Source organism: Stegostoma tigrinum, chromosome 18 (assembly GCF_030684315.1).
Source record: "Stegostoma tigrinum isolate sSteTig4 chromosome 18, sSteTig4.hap1, whole genome shotgun sequence".
NCBI lineage: Eukaryota > Metazoa > Chordata > Chondrichthyes > Orectolobiformes > Stegostomatidae > Stegostoma > Stegostoma tigrinum.
This window is the reverse complement of record NC_081371.1, coordinates 34,556,394-34,574,980: the sequence shown is the minus strand read 5'-3', so window position 1 is coordinate 34,574,980 and position 18,587 is coordinate 34,556,394. Positions and strand designations below refer to the sequence as shown.

Genomic DNA, 18,587 nt, shown 5'->3' with positions numbered 1-18,587 from the left:
CCCTACTAAAGAATTTCTAGCAAATGAGGGGAGAAATCCCAAGGAAAATTCACTCCTCTCTGTTCTAAGCTAGTTATTTTTTATCCCTGTAGGAGTGGCTTGATTTTTACTGCCAAATTCATTGTATGTTTAGGGCTACAGTTATGGGCTAAAGGTTTAAAAAGAATATTTCCTTCCCTGATTAGTGTCAACTGACAGCCTCACTAACAAAGCAAAGCCAAGTGAAAGCCATTTTATTCCAAGGTCTCCTGAAACTGTCTTATTCATTTGTGCTTTGTATTAAATGGAAATGGAATATTGTTGAGAATGGGGAGAAAGTACACACCAATATTCTTCCACATAAAGAGGGTACGTGGATGGAGAAGGAATGAAAAAAAAGGAACATTGAATTCTGGTTCAAGAGGTGCAAGTCAAAAAATGCAGCTGCTGACTGGTGAGTTGACATCAATTGTTCAAGAAAATTAGCTCCTTTACAATCTCACAGTCAGCTGCCTTATCATCAACACAACCTGAACTTCTTTAAGGATAATCTCTTAACAATTACAGCACAGAGAACCCAATTTACTTCTAGGGGCTTGTACATTCATTGTTTCTCAGATAACATATACCAGACATATTAAAAATAGATCTGTAATTAGTATCTTCAGCAACCAGCCCTCGCTTTCAATTATTATTTAATAGAAGCACCCAAGGCATTGAAACAACCACTTTTAATCTTCATCAAAATCACTTAAGTGATCTTTTCCTTCACTCCAATTGCAAACAGATCTGAATTTTAGAAGATTAAATTCAATTAACATTTAAATCATTGCTTCCAGTTAAAGTAGCAGACATGTCAATAAAGCAGCCTGTTCAAGGCAGTTTTGCTGACTTCACTTTTGTCAGAAGGCTGCTCCGTAAATTAACCCGATTATTGAATTAACTTGCAGTGTAACAATGAACCTAGTTTTCACCATCTCAAATTAAACTGCATAAATCTGTTCATACTGGAATTCATAAGGTAAAAGGACCTGAAAGTAAGATACATTGCTTTGTTTATCAAGGGTACCAGGTAAAATTACACTTCTAACAGGAATTTGCAGCAATTAGACCAGTGTAGAAAAATGAACATTTCGTTAAACAGCATTAGCCTATGGAAGCTAACTATATTGATGCAGCTGGTTTACACTGCAAAGTAAATAACATATCAGATACACCATTAGCAATGACAGAGCGTCTACATAACATGTCTCTTTCGCAATCCTCTTGTGACAAAACACACATTTGGTAGACTTCTAAAACTAGTTTGGTAGGGTGTCTGCTGTGTTAGCTTAATCACTAAATAAGCCAAAGTATAAATATTCTGGTGCTACTTTCTAAATGTGCTAAGCACATACTCTGTAGACAGTACTTCGCCAGATAAATACTCTTCCAATATTTGTTCACTAATGACTATCAAGACAGTACAACAGGACATGACCCAACATCTGTAAAATACACACTGTTTCTCCAAGACTGTATTCATGTCTGTAGAAGATTAAAAGGCAAAGGTCTATTTTGACAGTACTTCTACTATTGGAATTTAGCTGCTATCATACAAATGTTTCCCTACTGGTAAAGCTTTAAAAAGAAAGAGGAGGGAACTAAAGGAATGTTCCATGTCCTCTTTATATCAAGGAAGATCAGTGGGGATTTATCGAACACTAAATAAGTTCTTCACTTCTTTGCATCGTGACATTCTTACATAACATACATGCAAAGAAATAAAGAAAACAACACTATCAAGTATATAAAGAGATATAAAGAAAACAACACTATTACAAAGAGAGATATAAAATATATTGTACTTCTGATTTTAATGCAAAAGAAAAGCTTTCATTAAAATTACAGTTCTTTTATCCAATATTCTGACATTCTACAAGATATCGCACCAGTGGCCAGTGTTCTTGCTACTGAATGTTTGCAAGACTTTGCCCTGAAAATACTAAGATATTATGTAAAGCATTTAGAGCAATCATATCAAATTCTTTTATTCTCAATTGGACAACTTTTATGCGTATGTGTGAAACCCCTATAAAATAATTTGAAAAACATAAAAATAAAACAATGTATTTCCAGTTCACTTCTTTAAGATTCTGATTCAGGAATTTTCTGACCTTCTCCCACCACCTCTTGTTCATTTATGAATCATCCCTTTCATGAACCCTTCAGACTAATCAAATGTACAAATCTACAATCTGCCCTCATAATTGCAGCAATGCCAACTTGTCATGATTAGTGTGATGGACCAGACTAAAGCCCCTCAAAATATATGATGAAGATAGCTTTAAGGTAAGAAAATGAGAGGGTCTAGACTAAGTGTAACACGTTTTGTTCCGAATGCAATTCAATTGGTGAAACTACCAGGCTTGAAATAAAACATGCTTTATTCACACACTATAATTAAAATACAAACAAAGCAAATAAAAATAAAATTGCTGAACTGTAACTAGAAATGCTTAACAAAATTATATATATATATATATAAACTACTACTAATTAACTGTCCCAATATAGTAACATCCCACAAACACACCCTTGGCAAAGGCAAATTCAGTAAAATGGATTGTTTCATATGCTATTCTAGCAATGGGAAGTGAACCCCAGCTTTTAGATGTACTAGAGAGAGGAATTAAAGTTTCCACATCCAGCTTCACATCCCAGCAACTGCAACTGAAGGCTAAAACTAAAGTGAAAATTATGGTTCTATGGGAGCTTGACCCCATCTTTTCAGGTTTCTTCTATTATTCCAACTTTTAAAAAATACTCAAGGCCTCACAAGCTGTTTACTTTATTTGATTTGAGCAGACAGTGTAAACCTTACTTCATATTTTTAAAAAAGGACAAAATACATTTCTTTAAGTCATAATATCATCACATTAGTGTCAGGTGTTAAAATCTTTCATAAATTCTACCCATCCTAAATTTATCAAGCTCAGAGAAACTGTGAGAAGGTGAAAACAGTCAAATGCCACAGACATTAGCACACTGGTGTTCAGCATCAGTTCACTGGACTTGCATTCTACCCACTTAGGAGAACATTCTGCTTAAAAATACGTCCTTAATTCTGTAAGCAACTTTAATATCACATCCGCTACATTAAATGAATGCATACAATTCACTTGGCTGCCTGTTTATTCTATGTGAACATTACTTTGCTCCAACCCACCACTCAACAGCTTACATATTTATAATGCTTTCCTAAACACAGGGAATCATTTCAAAGTCTTAAATGACAGTGGATGAAATAACTCAACAGAGGCTGGTATCCACCACCAAGTCACCTTTATTCACACTTGGAGAGTCTTTGACACTGATCCTCCTCCCTCAGTGCCAGCTCTAAGAGTGAACAGAACCTCTGACACTCCTGTTCCTGTCAGCCAGGGCTCCCTGATTGGGCCAGATTAACAGCTGCAATCAGGGAACTCATATTCTATGAGGGCCGCCGGGCTGACCTTATTATAATCACCACAGTAGACAAGTAGTGGAGCCTAAGCAAAAGGGAGATAGATGAAATGTTTTGGTGAGGAGGCAAAGGCAAAGAGAATGATGATAAGGAGACATCTAAAAGCAGGAGGTTGTCAGAAAAAAAGTATAATGCTTCAGAAAGAAGCTAATATGGTGAAGCAGACACAACTATATGTCTTCATTTCACATCTACAGCCTGTTTCTGCTTCAGGTACAGCCCCCTGTTTCAGTATAATAGGTAACAGGCTCTTTTCACCAAGAAAAGTATTTGACCCAAAGTAATAAGAGACACAGAAACTGCACACATCATTTTAAAATCAAATCAGGAACATTCTCAAAGAAAGGGAATTTTTGCAGAATATCATGCGGCAGTTACCTGATACACTTTGTCTGTTGGAATCAGTCTCTCCGTTATTGGAGGTGGAGTTACTGGGGGCAGCGTTGTCCACCCCACCAAGCAACGGTCGTAAGTGGCTGACTGACACCTGCTCAATAAATGATGTCCCATACTTTCGAAAATACCACCACTCAAATATCTGTGAAAAAGAACAATAGCCAACGTTTTGATTAAACCTGAAAATCTGGCACAACTATTAAGTTTGTACCTGAAGAGTAAACACTCAAACCAACTGTAAGCAAATTTTCAGCACGAAAGAAGTCATGTTCACGATAAATTTAATGTGGCTTTCCTTCTTTTTTTTCAAAGATGAGAGAAATGGTAAGAGGTTCCAATTGTTTCTGCTGACCGTGCAGTCATCAACTCTGATACAACTTGAATGAACAGATTTAATGCTTTTAAAAGGATTACACAGCGTTTACAGCCAGGCAACAGACCATTCAGTCCTACAGTTCCATGAGCATCCCTTTAGATGCATGTCAGCTTTTCAACTCAATGACTCCTTGTTAATATCCATTTTCTTTCTGCACTCCCTCATTGGTTAATGATAGAATGGGAGCAGCCTATGCACGTGCCCCAGTTATTGGATACTCCCAGCCCCAATTACTGGATCCTGGCTCTGGCCACTTCCCAGCTTCAATTACCAGACCTTGGCAGTGTCACTCCAGGGCCTTTGTTATTGGACCCCGGACACCAGATCTCACTGCTCTTTAGGAAGGTTACTGGACATTGCTTCCTGCTGCTCCATGTCCTGGTTACTGTATCCGCCACATTGCGCCACTCAGTATCTCACCCACTGGGCACAAAACAGAGTGCCTAGGGCAGCCAGATGGCTCAGTGGCTAGCACTGCTGCCTCACGGGACCAACGTCCTGGGCTCGATTCCAGCTTCGGGCAATTGTATGGGGTTTGCACGTTCTCCCTTGTCTGCATGGGTTTCTACACGGTGCTCCAGATTCCTCCCACAGCGCAAAGATGTTCAAAGTTAGGCGGACTGTTCATGCTAAATTGCCCAAAGTATTCTGGGATGTGTAGGTTAGGTGTGCTAGCTATGAGAAATGCAGGGTTACAGGTAGAGGGTGCACGATGGGTCTGGGTAGGGTGCTCTTTGGAGGGTTGGTGTGGACTTGTTGGGCTGAATGGTCTGTTTCCACACTGTGAAGACTCTATATAAAAAGAACAATGAGGAGAAGTTTGGTAGGGGACAGACGGAAGGGGGGGAACGAGAATGACTCAAGCGGGAGTTTGGAACCGTATTGGAGGGAAAGAGAGCTGTGTCACAAAAGTGGACAGGAGAGACAGCAGCAGGGATGCAAAATGGGGATAGGATGGAATAGGAATTAAAGATGGCAAAAAGGGGATGGTATGGGGGATAAGATAGGGTACAGGAGAGGAATGAATAGAGTGGGTTGTGCATGGAATGAAGCAGGTGGCAGGGCAGGATGTGGGTGCATGGAACAGAAACTCAAAAATCTCACATAATGTTTTGCAAATCTCTAATAGCATATATAACAGATGCAATACTTTGGTTAAAGTTAAGTAAGTCACCCGCTGATCTGTCAGAAGCAGCTACAAAATTTAGAACCGGTTAGCTCCAGATCAGATATAATTTGGACCAAACAATACAGAGTTAAGAACGACAACATACTTTTCGCTGCTCCACTCATTTTTCTTAAGGGTTATTGGGATTTGGTCAGTGTTGGCTTGGTAGGTGACACAGTGGTTAGCACAGCTGCCTCACAGCACCAGGGACCTGAGTTCGATTCCAGCATCAGACAACTGTCTGCATGGAGTCTGCACATTCTCCCTGTGTCTGCATGGGATTCTGCTGGGTGCTCCTGTTATCTCCCAAAGCTGTGCAGTTTAGGTGGATTGGCCATGCTAAATTACCCTGTAATGTCCAGGGATTTGCAGGCTAGGTGGATTAGCCATTGAAAATGCCAGGTTATAGGGATAGGGTGGGGGTGAGTCCGGGTGGGATGCTTTTTGGACAGTCAGTAGGGACTCGAAGGGCTGAATGCTCTCTTTCTGCACTATAGGGGTTCTGTGATTTTATTTGTCTGGTCAATATTCATTCCTCAACACACGCCACCAGATCAGGTTATTTGGTCATTGATCTCAGTGATTTTTGTGCATCCTACCTGAGCACAACTTAAAGGTCGCAGTTCCCTAATTTACAATTTGGATCATACTTCAAAATTATCTAATTAGCTGTGAAACAATTGGAGATGCCCTGAAGTTGTGAAAGATGTTATATAATTTTAAAAAAATGAAAGGACTGCTGATGCTGCAAATCTGTAACAAGAACAGAAATTGCTGGAAAATGTGGAGAGAAATCAGAGTTAATGTCTCAGGTCTAGTGACCTCTCTTCAGTTCTGAGAGTTTCCAGCAATTTCTGCTTTTGTGTGTTAGATAATGCAAGTTGGTTGTTTGGTTTTTACAGTTAGGAGAGTGGGCATTTCAATATTTCATCAAATAAAAACGCTGCTTACAAGTAACTTCCTTCTTCATCAGTCAGCATTTATAATACCCCAGTGTATGAGTATTCTGATTTAGCTAATGGTGTAACAATGATGCAATGACATGGACCCGCCATGAAATTCTTCAAAACTCTCACTGTAATCTCAGAAACTCTGGGGTAACAACATAAATGGTAGTTAATGCTGCTTCCCAGGGATTTAAAGCCAGTGATTGGGGAACCTCTGTACAAATTCTACACTTAGGTTTACCATTGTGTTTGAAACACCAAAAAGGGGATGAAAGAAAGAAGGACTGTTCAAAAAAAATTAAAGTTGGACCATCGAGGTAAAAATATGTTTAATAAATTTCTTTTTGGCTTGTGAGAGCGTAAAATGTGGGAGGTAGACTTTTGCTGCCTTTTGCAATAATGTCTTAAATAATTGGACAATAAACATGAAAAACATAAACAAAGAGGAAGGGGTGTTGACACTGTGACCATATCACTGGATTTCAGGACAAATTGTGATTCTGTAATTAAACAGACATTTCAAAATCACTCCTAAAAGTATTTACACTAAAAAGATTCATGTGCAATTTCCTGACGGATCCTGTATAAACCAAAGGACACCCAGCAAGGCTGGTAATGGTGAGTTACATAAATTAAAGCACTTGGAACATCATCAACATGACATATAAAGCTGAGAAGACTACAAGTTATGAAGTCTGTCAGATAGCACTATACTATCTTTGATTCATTGCTTTTAGGTATGAAGTATTTATCTCATTAGTGATGAATGTGGCATACTCCCAGTCCTCCACCTTCCCAGGTCAAACATATAGTGTATATTGTGCCTATTCTTCACAACTGCCTGTGCATTACTGTCTGACAGCCCACTTTACTACCTTGGAATACAAAGCAATATAGAGTGTTTCTCCATTCACCTATTACCCACCTCAAATCATGTTTCTGGATTTTAAAATATTACAGAAAAAAAATCTCTGCTAACATGAATCTTGCTCAACCCACACTCAATGTCATAAGACATTTGTCTAGGGAAGGGTTGACTCAAGCTATTTTTGTGCATCTCAATTCAATTAGTGAAAAAAGGCCAGGAATTCCGCAGATTCATGTTCTAGCCCATGTTCACATTCAAACAGGAATTCACAAGTGAATGCATTGCAAATCCTATAAGACAACTCAATGAGAATTTAAAAGCAAAATATTGCAGATGCTGGAAATCTCATCTTAAAATAGAATGTGCTGGACTCGGCACGTCCAGCAGCATCTATGGACATAGAGTTAACACATAATAAGTTAGGGAATCATAGAATTCCTACAGTGTGGAAGCAGCCTATTTGGCCCATTGAGTCCACTTCGCCCCTCTGACTAGCATCCTATCTAGACCCACCACTCTACCCTATCCTCGCCTCATACCCCTGCATTTTCTATGGTTAATCCAACTAAGCTACACATCCCTGGACACTATAGGCAATTTAGCATGGTTATTGCACCTAACTTGCACATCTTTGGATTCTGGGACAAAACCAGAGCACCTGGAGGAAATCCATACAGACACAGAGAGAATGTACAAACTCCACACAGACAGTCTTCCAAGGCTGGAATCGAACCTGCGTCCTTTGCGTTGTGAGACAGCAGCCACTGAGCCACCGTGCCACACCAAGACTACAACGAATAATCACATCTGAGTAGATGATGACAGTTGATCCAATACCAAGCCTTGGAGACAGTATGACAGATATTTGAAACCTGTGAGGAATTAAGGGCTAAGCTCCTGGACTAAATGCAGAGTGCCATTAGCAGCTAATTTCAGCAAGGGTTAGTTTGGTGTAGCAAAACAGCAAATATTCCCAGGCAATTGTGCTAATAACACCTTTCCTCTACTCTATCTAAATTGATAAAGTTAACAATAATGCTTAACAGCATGACACAGCTTTCAGTTTAGGCAGAAAGCTTCAGAATCCATTAAAGACTGACCTCGGTTTCTATTAAACAGACAACATAATTCCAGATGAACTGCTGCATTGTTAGGAAATACATCAAAACATTACATCATGTTTCAATAAGCAATAGGTGGAGTGCCTTGAAATTAGCAGTTGTGTAAACAGAGTACAGTCAGTCTCTGGGTTGTGCATATTGTTTGTTGGAGCATGCACATTTGCTGCTGCAATTCCAATGCTGCAACAGGGTATTGTTTCCTGCATTGCTACCCTTCTAAAGTACGTAATTATATGTAACATGCTTTGAGTAATGCTAACGTCATGGGAAGTGTTATATAAATGTAAGCTTCTAGGTGACTGAAAAAGGCAAGAGACTACAGAATCCAAATCCAGGGGCCCTTCAGTTCTTGTCAAGAAGGAGTTGCAAGGATCCAACCTGGAAACCATTCTGATTTCAGCAGCAGTAAGTACTTCTGGAACTGCAGCCTGGCAACCTTATTAATGTGGTGACATTCAAACACAAGTTCAGTAATACAGTCTGTAGAAACTGTAGCATCAAAATGTTTGGAAAAAAACCCAAGAAATTACAAGAGGTTGGAAAACTGATAAGGTTGAGCATATCGTATATGCTCACTAGTAGACTCGATTATCCCCCATCAGATTCTGCAATCATTATTTATGCCCATACTACGATCAATGATGAGATTTACTTACCAGAATAAGCCCAGAGATTAAAGAAGATGTGCCTGTCAGAGCAACGTAGAATTTGGGGGTTAATGTATTCAAAAACATACTCACTGCAAAAGAAAAAAAGGAGAAAACACATTAACATTCATCTTCAAAGGCAGAAGCACAGTTCAACAGCATTCTAATTAAACTTCTAAAGGGTCTTGAACAACAATTTCTCCAATTTTATGTAACAACCATTGCTCAGAATATATTTGCATGCATTACACATTTCATTTTATTATCTTGCTTTTACAATTATGAACACTCTTCAAAACACAGTGCTTTTCTCAGAGTCTGATTACTGGGTATGTTAGTTAAGGTGTACTGATTCTTTCATCAAACCCGCTGAATGACAGGCTGGTGAGTAAGTCTGGCAAATTGAGTACAAATCTTTGTTTGAGCAACTGAGTATTATTTTTCAAAAATAACCGAAACAAAAATAAACTGTGACCCTGGAGATTGTTGTAAGATTCCAACTGGTTCACCAATACACTTACTGTAAGGAAGTCAACCTGATTTAAACATGACTGGTTAATTCTTAATTGCCGTCTGAAGTAGCCAATAAAACCATACTCAGTTATATCAAATCACAATAACTTACAGAAAAAATCCCACTTTAATTTTCTAAGGGCAATCAGGGATGGATGACAAACACAAGTCTTGCTAGTAATGCTCATATCTAGAGAATAGCTTTCCAGAAATCTTCAGTGCTATTTTTGGTTGATTGAATTACCTTGTGTTATGATCCAAATTGATGGTAATTTTGGATTGAAATCCCAAACTGAACCCTGGCCTGACAGATCCTAAGTTTTATTTTTAAAATTTAGTTTCCGTTGTGATCAGTCAAATGAACAGCAGAAAGATTCAACCTCTTTTCCCAACAATATCTTTTGCAGACACTCAACCCTACTGAAGTATCATGCCTATCTTCAGCTTAAAAGCTTTTACAAGGGCAAAGCCAGAAACTGCTTATAACTAAGTATGTATTGGTATTGCTGTTTGCTAAAGATGTGCATATAAACACCATTTGCTTTTTTAAAACATATAGAAATATGAACACATGTCAGAACTTTACAAAGTTAAAAGGGGCTTGCAAGCCAAAAAAATTATTGAATGCAAACTAACTGGTGTAGCAGTAACATGACTAGAGACAGAGGAACAGAATAATGATGGGTTCAAATACCACTGTGACACCTGGTGGAATTTTATTAGTACAATCTGAAGTAGAAACCGAGTCGAATTTCAATCTGTATTTCTTACCTGGTTTGACCAACATGCAACTCCACACTTACAGCAATGTGCTCAACTCTTAACTGCCCTCTGAAATGATCTAGCAAAGTAATCAGTTTAAGGGCAATTAAGGTAACAAATCATGAATGTGCCAGTGATGACTACAGCCCACAAAAACTTAAAGAAGAGCTTAATTGGGCAGTAATTAAATGTCAGCTGCCAGGCTGCAACTCCACACTTACAATATTTCCTTTTGATAGTTATTGACAATGATGGGAATAAAAAGACAAAGGCATGATACACCCAAAATGCGAACCATTCAGATGATAACAAGCATTCAGCAAAAGGACGTTATTGAAACAAATGTATTTTACCTGACAATTCACAGTAGTTTCATAGTTATCATTAAACTCTTAATTCCAGATTTTTTTTATTGAATTCAAATTCCACCACCTGCCAAGGCAGGGTTCAAACTCAAGTCCCCAACACATTTCCTGAGTCTTTGAATTAATAATCTCGCAATAATACCATTAGATCATTGCCTGCCCTTGAACCACATCGACTTCTTGAACCAGTGCAGTTTATGTTCACATTAAGGAACAGAAATCCAGATTGCAAATAGCTGCAAATGCAGACCTTATATTTTAAAAAAACTGCCTGAAACTACAGGAGAAAAGGACGATATTTGTTTTCTTGAGCCTGATCAGCTAAGTTTTTGATTTTAAGACTTGCAGAACTTCTAGATCTTAATTTTTTTGTAAATCTATAATCGTGAATAAGAATCGTAGAATCCCTACAGTGTGGAAACAGGCCATTCAGCCCAACAAGTCCACACTCACCCACAGAGCGACACACCAAGACCCCATCCCCCTAATCTACACACCCCTGAACACTACAGGCAATTTAGCATGGTCAATCCACCTGGCCTGCACATCTTTGGACTGTGGGAGGAAACTGGAGCACCCAGAGGAAACCCACACAGACAAGGGGAGAATGTGCAAACTCCACACAGTCATCCAAAGGTGGAATTGAATCCAGGTTCCTCATTCTGTGAGGCAGCAGTGCTAACCACTGAGCCACCATAAGGGCTGAGGGCTATTAACCAAATGCGTCAGATTGAGATGTCTGGTCAGCGCAATGAGCTGGACCGAAGGGTCTGTTTCCCTGCGCAGGACTCTATTTGACTATCTAACTTCTTTCCTCCCATCTACCATGCTCTTCCATAAACATAAAGTAATTCAAAACTCTGCCACTCATGGTTTAACATGGGCTTCCTGAAATTCCATTGATAGATAAGCAACATTTTGAAGACCTGAGAAAAATTGGTCATGAGCAGGATACCAGCTGCTCTGAAGCAACTATAATATTTATCCAGACAAAACAACTAGCCTGTTGAGGTAAACCAATTGCATGACTAAAGTGCTGCAGCAGCAACTCCTGGTTAAGTTTCTTCCTGTCAGGTGCTGGCCACAGTTACATTGCCCTGCTTCTCTGTTTTCTCTCAAAACTATAGATGATCATTGCCATCTCATTGTGTGTCCTGAACTATCATAATGGTAAAAGATCCAAACTGCGTGAATTAATGAAGAACCCTATAAAGGTAAATCGTACATGTGTTTAATGTGATGTTTTGAAGTTTAATATTCAAAGGATGAATTTTTAAAAGCAAAATTTTTAACACTTAGTTCGGAGTCAATTCTTCCCATTTGGCAATGCAGTCTGAAACAAAGTTTGTACAATGAATTTAAAACATCCACCACCACATTGTCAACACCAGGGGGCACTGACAAACCAGTACAAGTTGAGCAAAATAACGATCAGACTTCATCAGAATGAATGTATACAAATGTGGCAGAATTGAACAAACTTCAGATTAATTTCAGTTCTGGGAATACTCTGTATGTAGATAATGTGCCAGGCAGTCTACCAAAATGCATAACTATTTTGTGCAATAAAAAATAGACAACTGCTCACATTATTTCCAACTGCAGCGTTAATGGGTAAACTCTTCAGCATCCAGAGTAACATACAGTTACTTGCTCAGTTTTACCCTCAGCTTATTTTGAGTGTTGCAGCACATCTCTCACCCACTTGCACTTTTATAAAAGAGCAAACTGCAGATGAATTCTTTGTTCACAATTCATTCTTAAAAATGTTAAACAAAGACTATGATATTTTTCTTCAAGGAATATATATTAATCAAGTGTGTAAATTGACTGGGGAGCCTCATTAGTTCTGAAAGTTAATAAATACCAGCCATATGAGTACTATTTGATATCAAGATGCTTTCAACGTTTCATGATTTCAGTTTTCTCCTTTAATGAATTGGGTAAGTCACTGGTAATGTGAATGTTAGAATAATTTAGCCCAATTGATACAGAATACTTTGCACAGGCCAAACCGAAGCATTTAAACTCTCAAAAATGTAGACAGCATATTTCCAGATGATGTTTTAGATGCAGTTGAGATCAACAGTTTAAGTTATCAACTTGTAGAATGTGACTAATATCCCTATTTTCCTACTTGGGAGTGGAGTGGACAATGGGAGTAAGGATGCTTGAATAATGGAGTGGATAGGAAAACGATGTAAAGAAAACTTCTGAGAGAGCTGCAGACCACATGTAACTCAGGATTCTTGCAGGAAAATACAGCATTGACATATATCACCACTTCAGTACTTCTTTGCGAACCAAAAGCAAAGAAAAAGAAATATACAGAGAAGCAGAAGAGAACAGTGGGTTATTTTAAAAGAAACTAGAGAAAAGAGAAAAACAGAGAGATGCAGAAGTTCTGAGAAAGGGAATACTGAGAAAATGAGATAAGTCCAAACTTATTTCGCAAACCCAGTAACATAACGAGCACCATTCAACAGAGTAAATATAACTTTAATCCTATTAAGGGTGAATACCGTTTTTTCCTCTGTGATTTACATCATGAACAGATGATATTCACGGCCAATAGCAGATGTCCATGTGCATACAATCATCATTTACAATTGCTGAGCTACTGCAAACTGCACATTTTGATTCAAACAAGTGAGCACTTAAAATTATGCGGTAATTCAATGAGAAATTACTATTACTTACTGCATTACAGATGGCAAAAGCTTTCTTCAAGTTGAACGTATGCTGATTAGAAAATCATGTGAACAATTCAATTGATAAAAATCATGGAATTACATTCCAGTGTGTTGCACAGATTAAAAACAGCTGCGACATATACTTTCGCTTCGGAATTGAAAGCAAATTCCTTCTGTACTGTATACAATTCTTTCTCGTCAATGGCTATTTGCTCAAATTCCCCAGTCAAGGGTTCCTCCAGATTGGTATCACCCTGAAGGTCATCAGGAGTCATTTGGACCCATGCAGTCATGCAGAACCTGGAGAAGATCAATCTTGTCTTTCACAGTTACTGCAAAACATATAAAATGCATGGCTTGGCACACCCATCACTACATTCTTACCAGTGCAGTGGATGATCTTAATTATGTTTATTTCTCCAGCAGCGAGGACAGGGAAAATTGTGAAATGAACAACAGTATCTCAGTTCTCAATGACTCATGTAGGTAACTGAAAAGGTCTTGAGCGAGGGAGAAATTTTGTTTTTATTATGTTGATTACCAAATCATTAAAGACTGAAAAAAGTCAACTAAATTCTACTAAAATGCTCCCTACTCACAAATTTCAATGTAATCACCACTTATATAATTTTATGGTTAACATCTGTGGGCCTGCAATGCTCTCATCCTTTTGCTTTGTACTTCTGTCAATTGGCTCGTACCAATCTGGCCAGAAGGAGGTGGAAGCAAATGTTGACAAAAAGTGAGTTAGAACACTGAACATATGTATATAATCGTGTTTGAAGGCAAGTTTTCTTATCTCTCATTCAATGCTGGGAATCAGTCTCTACTAAGCTGGTTGCCCATTGCTGTCAGATTGTAATTGCCATTTTCACTGATCTTTGTTGACTTTCTGCCCTCTAAAGAATAAAAATCTATATCCACATCCATGCAAACAAATCCTTAGACAAACTCAATCCACCTTGTCTTTATAATCTCAAGTTCCATATCTCCTGTATCCTACAGTCCTCAAATTCTGTCGTCAAAACAATACAGGTAGATCTTTTAACTGACAAGATCTCAGGGATGTCCAACCTAATACTGTGTATACCCACCTTTTAAAAACTTGCTTGAAATCCACCATATTTTTGTTAATCCTTATTAATTACATAATTCATGAATCTAGATCTATTCCCTCGTCTACTTTCTTTATAAGACACAAAGACACCATATAATTCCTAATTATTATTGCACTGTTTACTGGATGAACTGGGCTCCATCATTATATTCAGGCAACTATTATTCACTTTGTTCAAAGTTTCTTTGTTAATTCAACACAGATTATTTAAACTATACTTTCATGGAGCTATGGTTGATTGATTGTTTGTCATGAGTGCTGGAGTACAGTGAAAAGCTTTGTTTACCAGCTGTAAGGCAGATCATAACAAGCAAGGATGTACAGATCAAAGATCATAAGAAAACTTAGACACAGGTATACAGGTTACATTGCACAGAGCGTGAGTTAGGCAAGATCAATGTTCGCAAATCCGAGTTATTTGAGTCCAAGCATCAGTCTAATAATAGTCGGAAAGAAGCTGATCCAGAACCTGCTGGTGTGTGTATTCAAGCTTCTGTATCTTCTGTCTGACAGAAAAGGTTGAAAGAGATCACTACCGGGGTGTGATGGTCTTTGATGATGTTGGCAGCCTTTCTGCAGCAACAAACTGTGTAAATGGTTGAGAAAGGTAGCTTTGTTTGAGGTTGGCATGGAGTGCATTAGAGGCTAAGGGAATGGGTAGGAGCCATGAGGCATGGAGAATATGCAGGGAGATGAAGCGGTATAGGGGCAAGTCTTTTTAACATCTAGGGTGAAATTCTTGATCACTGAGGGTAGGCTTTCAAACAATGCTGTAGTTACTTCCACACTGCTTCTAGGGTAATGAGCCACAACACTCCAGACAGTAAGAATATCCAGGAGTGCAAAAATTGCACTCTTGATCTTACTTCATAATATACAAGATTAAAAGAAAATCCACTGGAAATAATTTTAGGGGGATTCACTTCTGAGGAATGCAAAAGAGGAAACCAACACATCGGGGCATGGAATTTCCCAGGAATTGATGGCTTTATCACAGATTACAATGTGTAAGAAGTTATAAAAATATTTCAGGCATCTTACAAATTGAAACAATATTCAGAACAAGAAGTCCTTAAGTATTTCACAATTAGCATGCAAACTGATGTTGCAAATCACACTTATGGTTCTTGAGAGGTCATGACTTAAAAATATGATGAAATCCGTGTTTTCTCCACATAGCAGTATGGTGTGGAGGAAGGGGAGCACTCAATGAATGCTCCTTTGCAATGTTTTGTACATTAAGAGTTGACTCATCCTTTGGCCATTTCAGAATTGCCACATTAAAATGGCGATGAAAAATGAAGCTGTTGCTAAAGGAAAAAAAAATTTTCAAAATATCAATCCTTACAAAAACAAATTTCTTTCTTTCCACCCATTATTTCAAACGCTATCACCAGGAAGAAATAATTCTTCTCTTTAAAATAAAATTCTGGCAAAGCAGCACTTTTCTCTGCAGGTAAATTAGCTTTACTACTCCTGCAAGGCACAACATTAGGGTGCACTAATTGTGTTTCATTTTTTGTATGGAATGGGATCAGATTCATTTTTTATGACAAATGCAATAGGAAAAGGTAGTAGGATGAAAAAGATGGTAGTGGTTGTGGGTTGGAATGAGCTTTTCATGGGGTCTTGGTGAAGTACAGCAGTGTATCTTTTAGATGGTACACACTGCTGCTGCTGAGCATCGGTGGTGGACAGATTGGATGTTTGTGAACATGATGCCAATCAAGAGTGCTGCTTTATACTGGATGGTGTCAAGTTTCTAGAGGAAGGGTATGAGGAAGGATTACTTGATCTGAAATGTTAACTCTGATTTCTCTTCACAGATGCTGCCAGACCTGCTGAGTTTTTCCAGCAAATTCTCTTTTTGTGTCAAGCTTATTGAATCTTGTTGAAGCTACACTCATCAAAGCAAATTGTGCTTTATAAGTGGTGGACAGGCTTTGGAGAGTCAAGAGGTGAGTTACGTACTGCAGGCTTCCTAGCTTGTGACTTGCTCTTAAGGCTACGGTTCTTATATGCCTCATTTAGTTCAGTATATAATCAATGGAAACCCCACACAAGTTGTTGATAGTGAGGGTTTCAGTGATGGTAACACCATTGAATGTTAAGGGGCAATGATTAATTTCTTTCTTTTTGGAGATGGTCATTGCCCAGCAATTGTGTGGCGTGAATGCTGCATGCGACTTATCAGCCCACAAATCTGCATACTCTCAGATTTTAAAAATATTAAAGTTCAAATCCTTTTCTGACTTCTGATTATTTTGTCCCATTTTCTTTGTCTCTTTACCCAATCTTTTTTTCGTCTCGTTCTTCCTTGTTCTGCAGCTGATTGAGTGAAACCAATGTTCAATCCAATTCACCCTCCACATCAGTCCTTTCTCTGTTAAGGATTTTCCAATCCTTAATTCTCATTGGTTAATTTGAACTGTATTGCTTATGTGGTTCTATCAAGCCTCAGATGCCCTGTCTGTTTCATGCTACCATTATCATTTCACACATTCAGCAACTTCATAGGCAAAGATGTCTGGGCCAATTCTAGCTAAAGGCAGATGCCAGTAGCTTCTTTGCTGCAACAAAATCAGACTCTTAACTCTAATCCAAGCCACTATATACCTCACAGTTCTGTAACGCTACAAGCCAGAGAAGATGACTTAGTCCCTGTCCACAGAAATCAAATTACTAAAAGCCTTTCAGGAAGCACAAAAGACTCAAAAGTCTAATTACTGCAACAATGCACTAGATGTGTGTCGTTTCAAGTATTTGGCTCGAGCAATAGAAATGACAAGCACGCGGGAACATCTTCATGCTCGTGTAGCAATATGATTTCAAATAAGCCAAACAGAAAACTCATCTTCTCCAGCTGAACACACTATAATTATCTGTGAACTGACAAAGGAAAACTGGCAGCACAAAACAAACAAAATGCATGAGAATTTTACAGATTAGAACAGTTGAGCAAGTTGGCACGGTTACAGTAGCTTAATAAACTGTGTTTTGGACAGACAAACCACTTCATGTCATAAATGAAACAGTTTAACTGGTCAGTGACAACAAAGCCTTTTGTTTGCTGTTGGCCTGTTCTCATCTCATCAATTCATATTCACACAGTTTACCACACTAACTTGGCATTTGTACTATGTGTAATTTTCACATTTCATATGATATCTGTGGCTTTTGTCCTTGCTCCAAATTAAAGGATAGGTGATAATTTAGTTTTTAGTATCTAAACTAAATCTCCTGATGCTATTTATCAAATTCAGCCATCACCATCTATTTGTCCTTATTAAACTGGCAAGTATAATTGACACGTTTCATTATTTGCATTTTTTATATTATATTGTTTACACTACAGCAATATTTAATCTGATTCCTGAAACTACATCTATAAATATACCAAACTTTGCTCTAAATCTTTGTATAACATCAAAGGTCAAGAAATATAGACTCAGGTTATTTGGTCCAGGCAGTTTATTTTCCCCAGTTACAGCATCTAAATGCTGCTTCGGTTGCTGCTTGCTATTGTATTTGTGCAGCCAGTTGCAAACGCATTCTTGTCCATTAAAAAAAATTACCATGCTAACCACGAACAAGTCACAAGCCTGTGCTTACAATCACAAATGCTACCAAAGACGAATTTGCCAGATTTACAAGCTTAGCAGTTACAAAGTTTCTCTTTACTTTTCCGATTCTGATTGGTCTAAGGCATATACTGGGTTTTAAAAAAATGTATGCCACTAATATACTGTGATTGATGAAGAATTCGCTAAAGGTGAAATGGAAAGGAATTCTAGATAAGTGAGGGCAGGAGGGCAGCAGGAAATTCAAGTCAATAGGAGAAGTCTTAATTCGGGATCTGATTTATGAAGTAGAAACGGAGACACATCTCTTTAAAGCTTGGAAAACACAATGTATGAGAGCTGGTGGTAAAGAGTTTAAAACATTGTTACAGTATAGAAAAGGTTAATGCAGATATTTTATTTTAAAATGCAGGCATGCATGGAACAATGAACACAGGTGCAAAGTAATAAAGAATAACTTTAAAACTGCTGCCAGAAAATTCTTCTTTATACAAAGTGTACACATGCAGAACAGGCTCCCAATAGAGAAATAAAGCCAAAACACAGAGA

General features: G+C 38.2%; 1 protein-coding gene across 14 annotated transcripts in view; it reads right to left on the bottom strand.

The window, feature by feature from the left end:
• The window catches only part of LOC125461111 (suppressor of tumorigenicity 7 protein homolog), a 180,883-nt gene that overhangs the window by 64,308 nt on the left and 97,988 nt on the right, over nt 1-18,587 (bottom strand). For all 14 annotated transcript variants that reach the window (XM_059652441.1, XM_059652440.1, XM_048549501.2 and 11 more), the window contains exons 2-3: nt 9,017-9,099; nt 3,863-4,022 (exon numbers count right to left, since the gene is read on the bottom strand). In XM_059652441.1, coding sequence (XP_059508424.1) covers nt 3,863-4,022; nt 9,017-9,099 — 243 coding nt within the window. The remainder of the gene's footprint in view (nt 1-3,862; nt 4,023-9,016; nt 9,100-18,587) is intronic.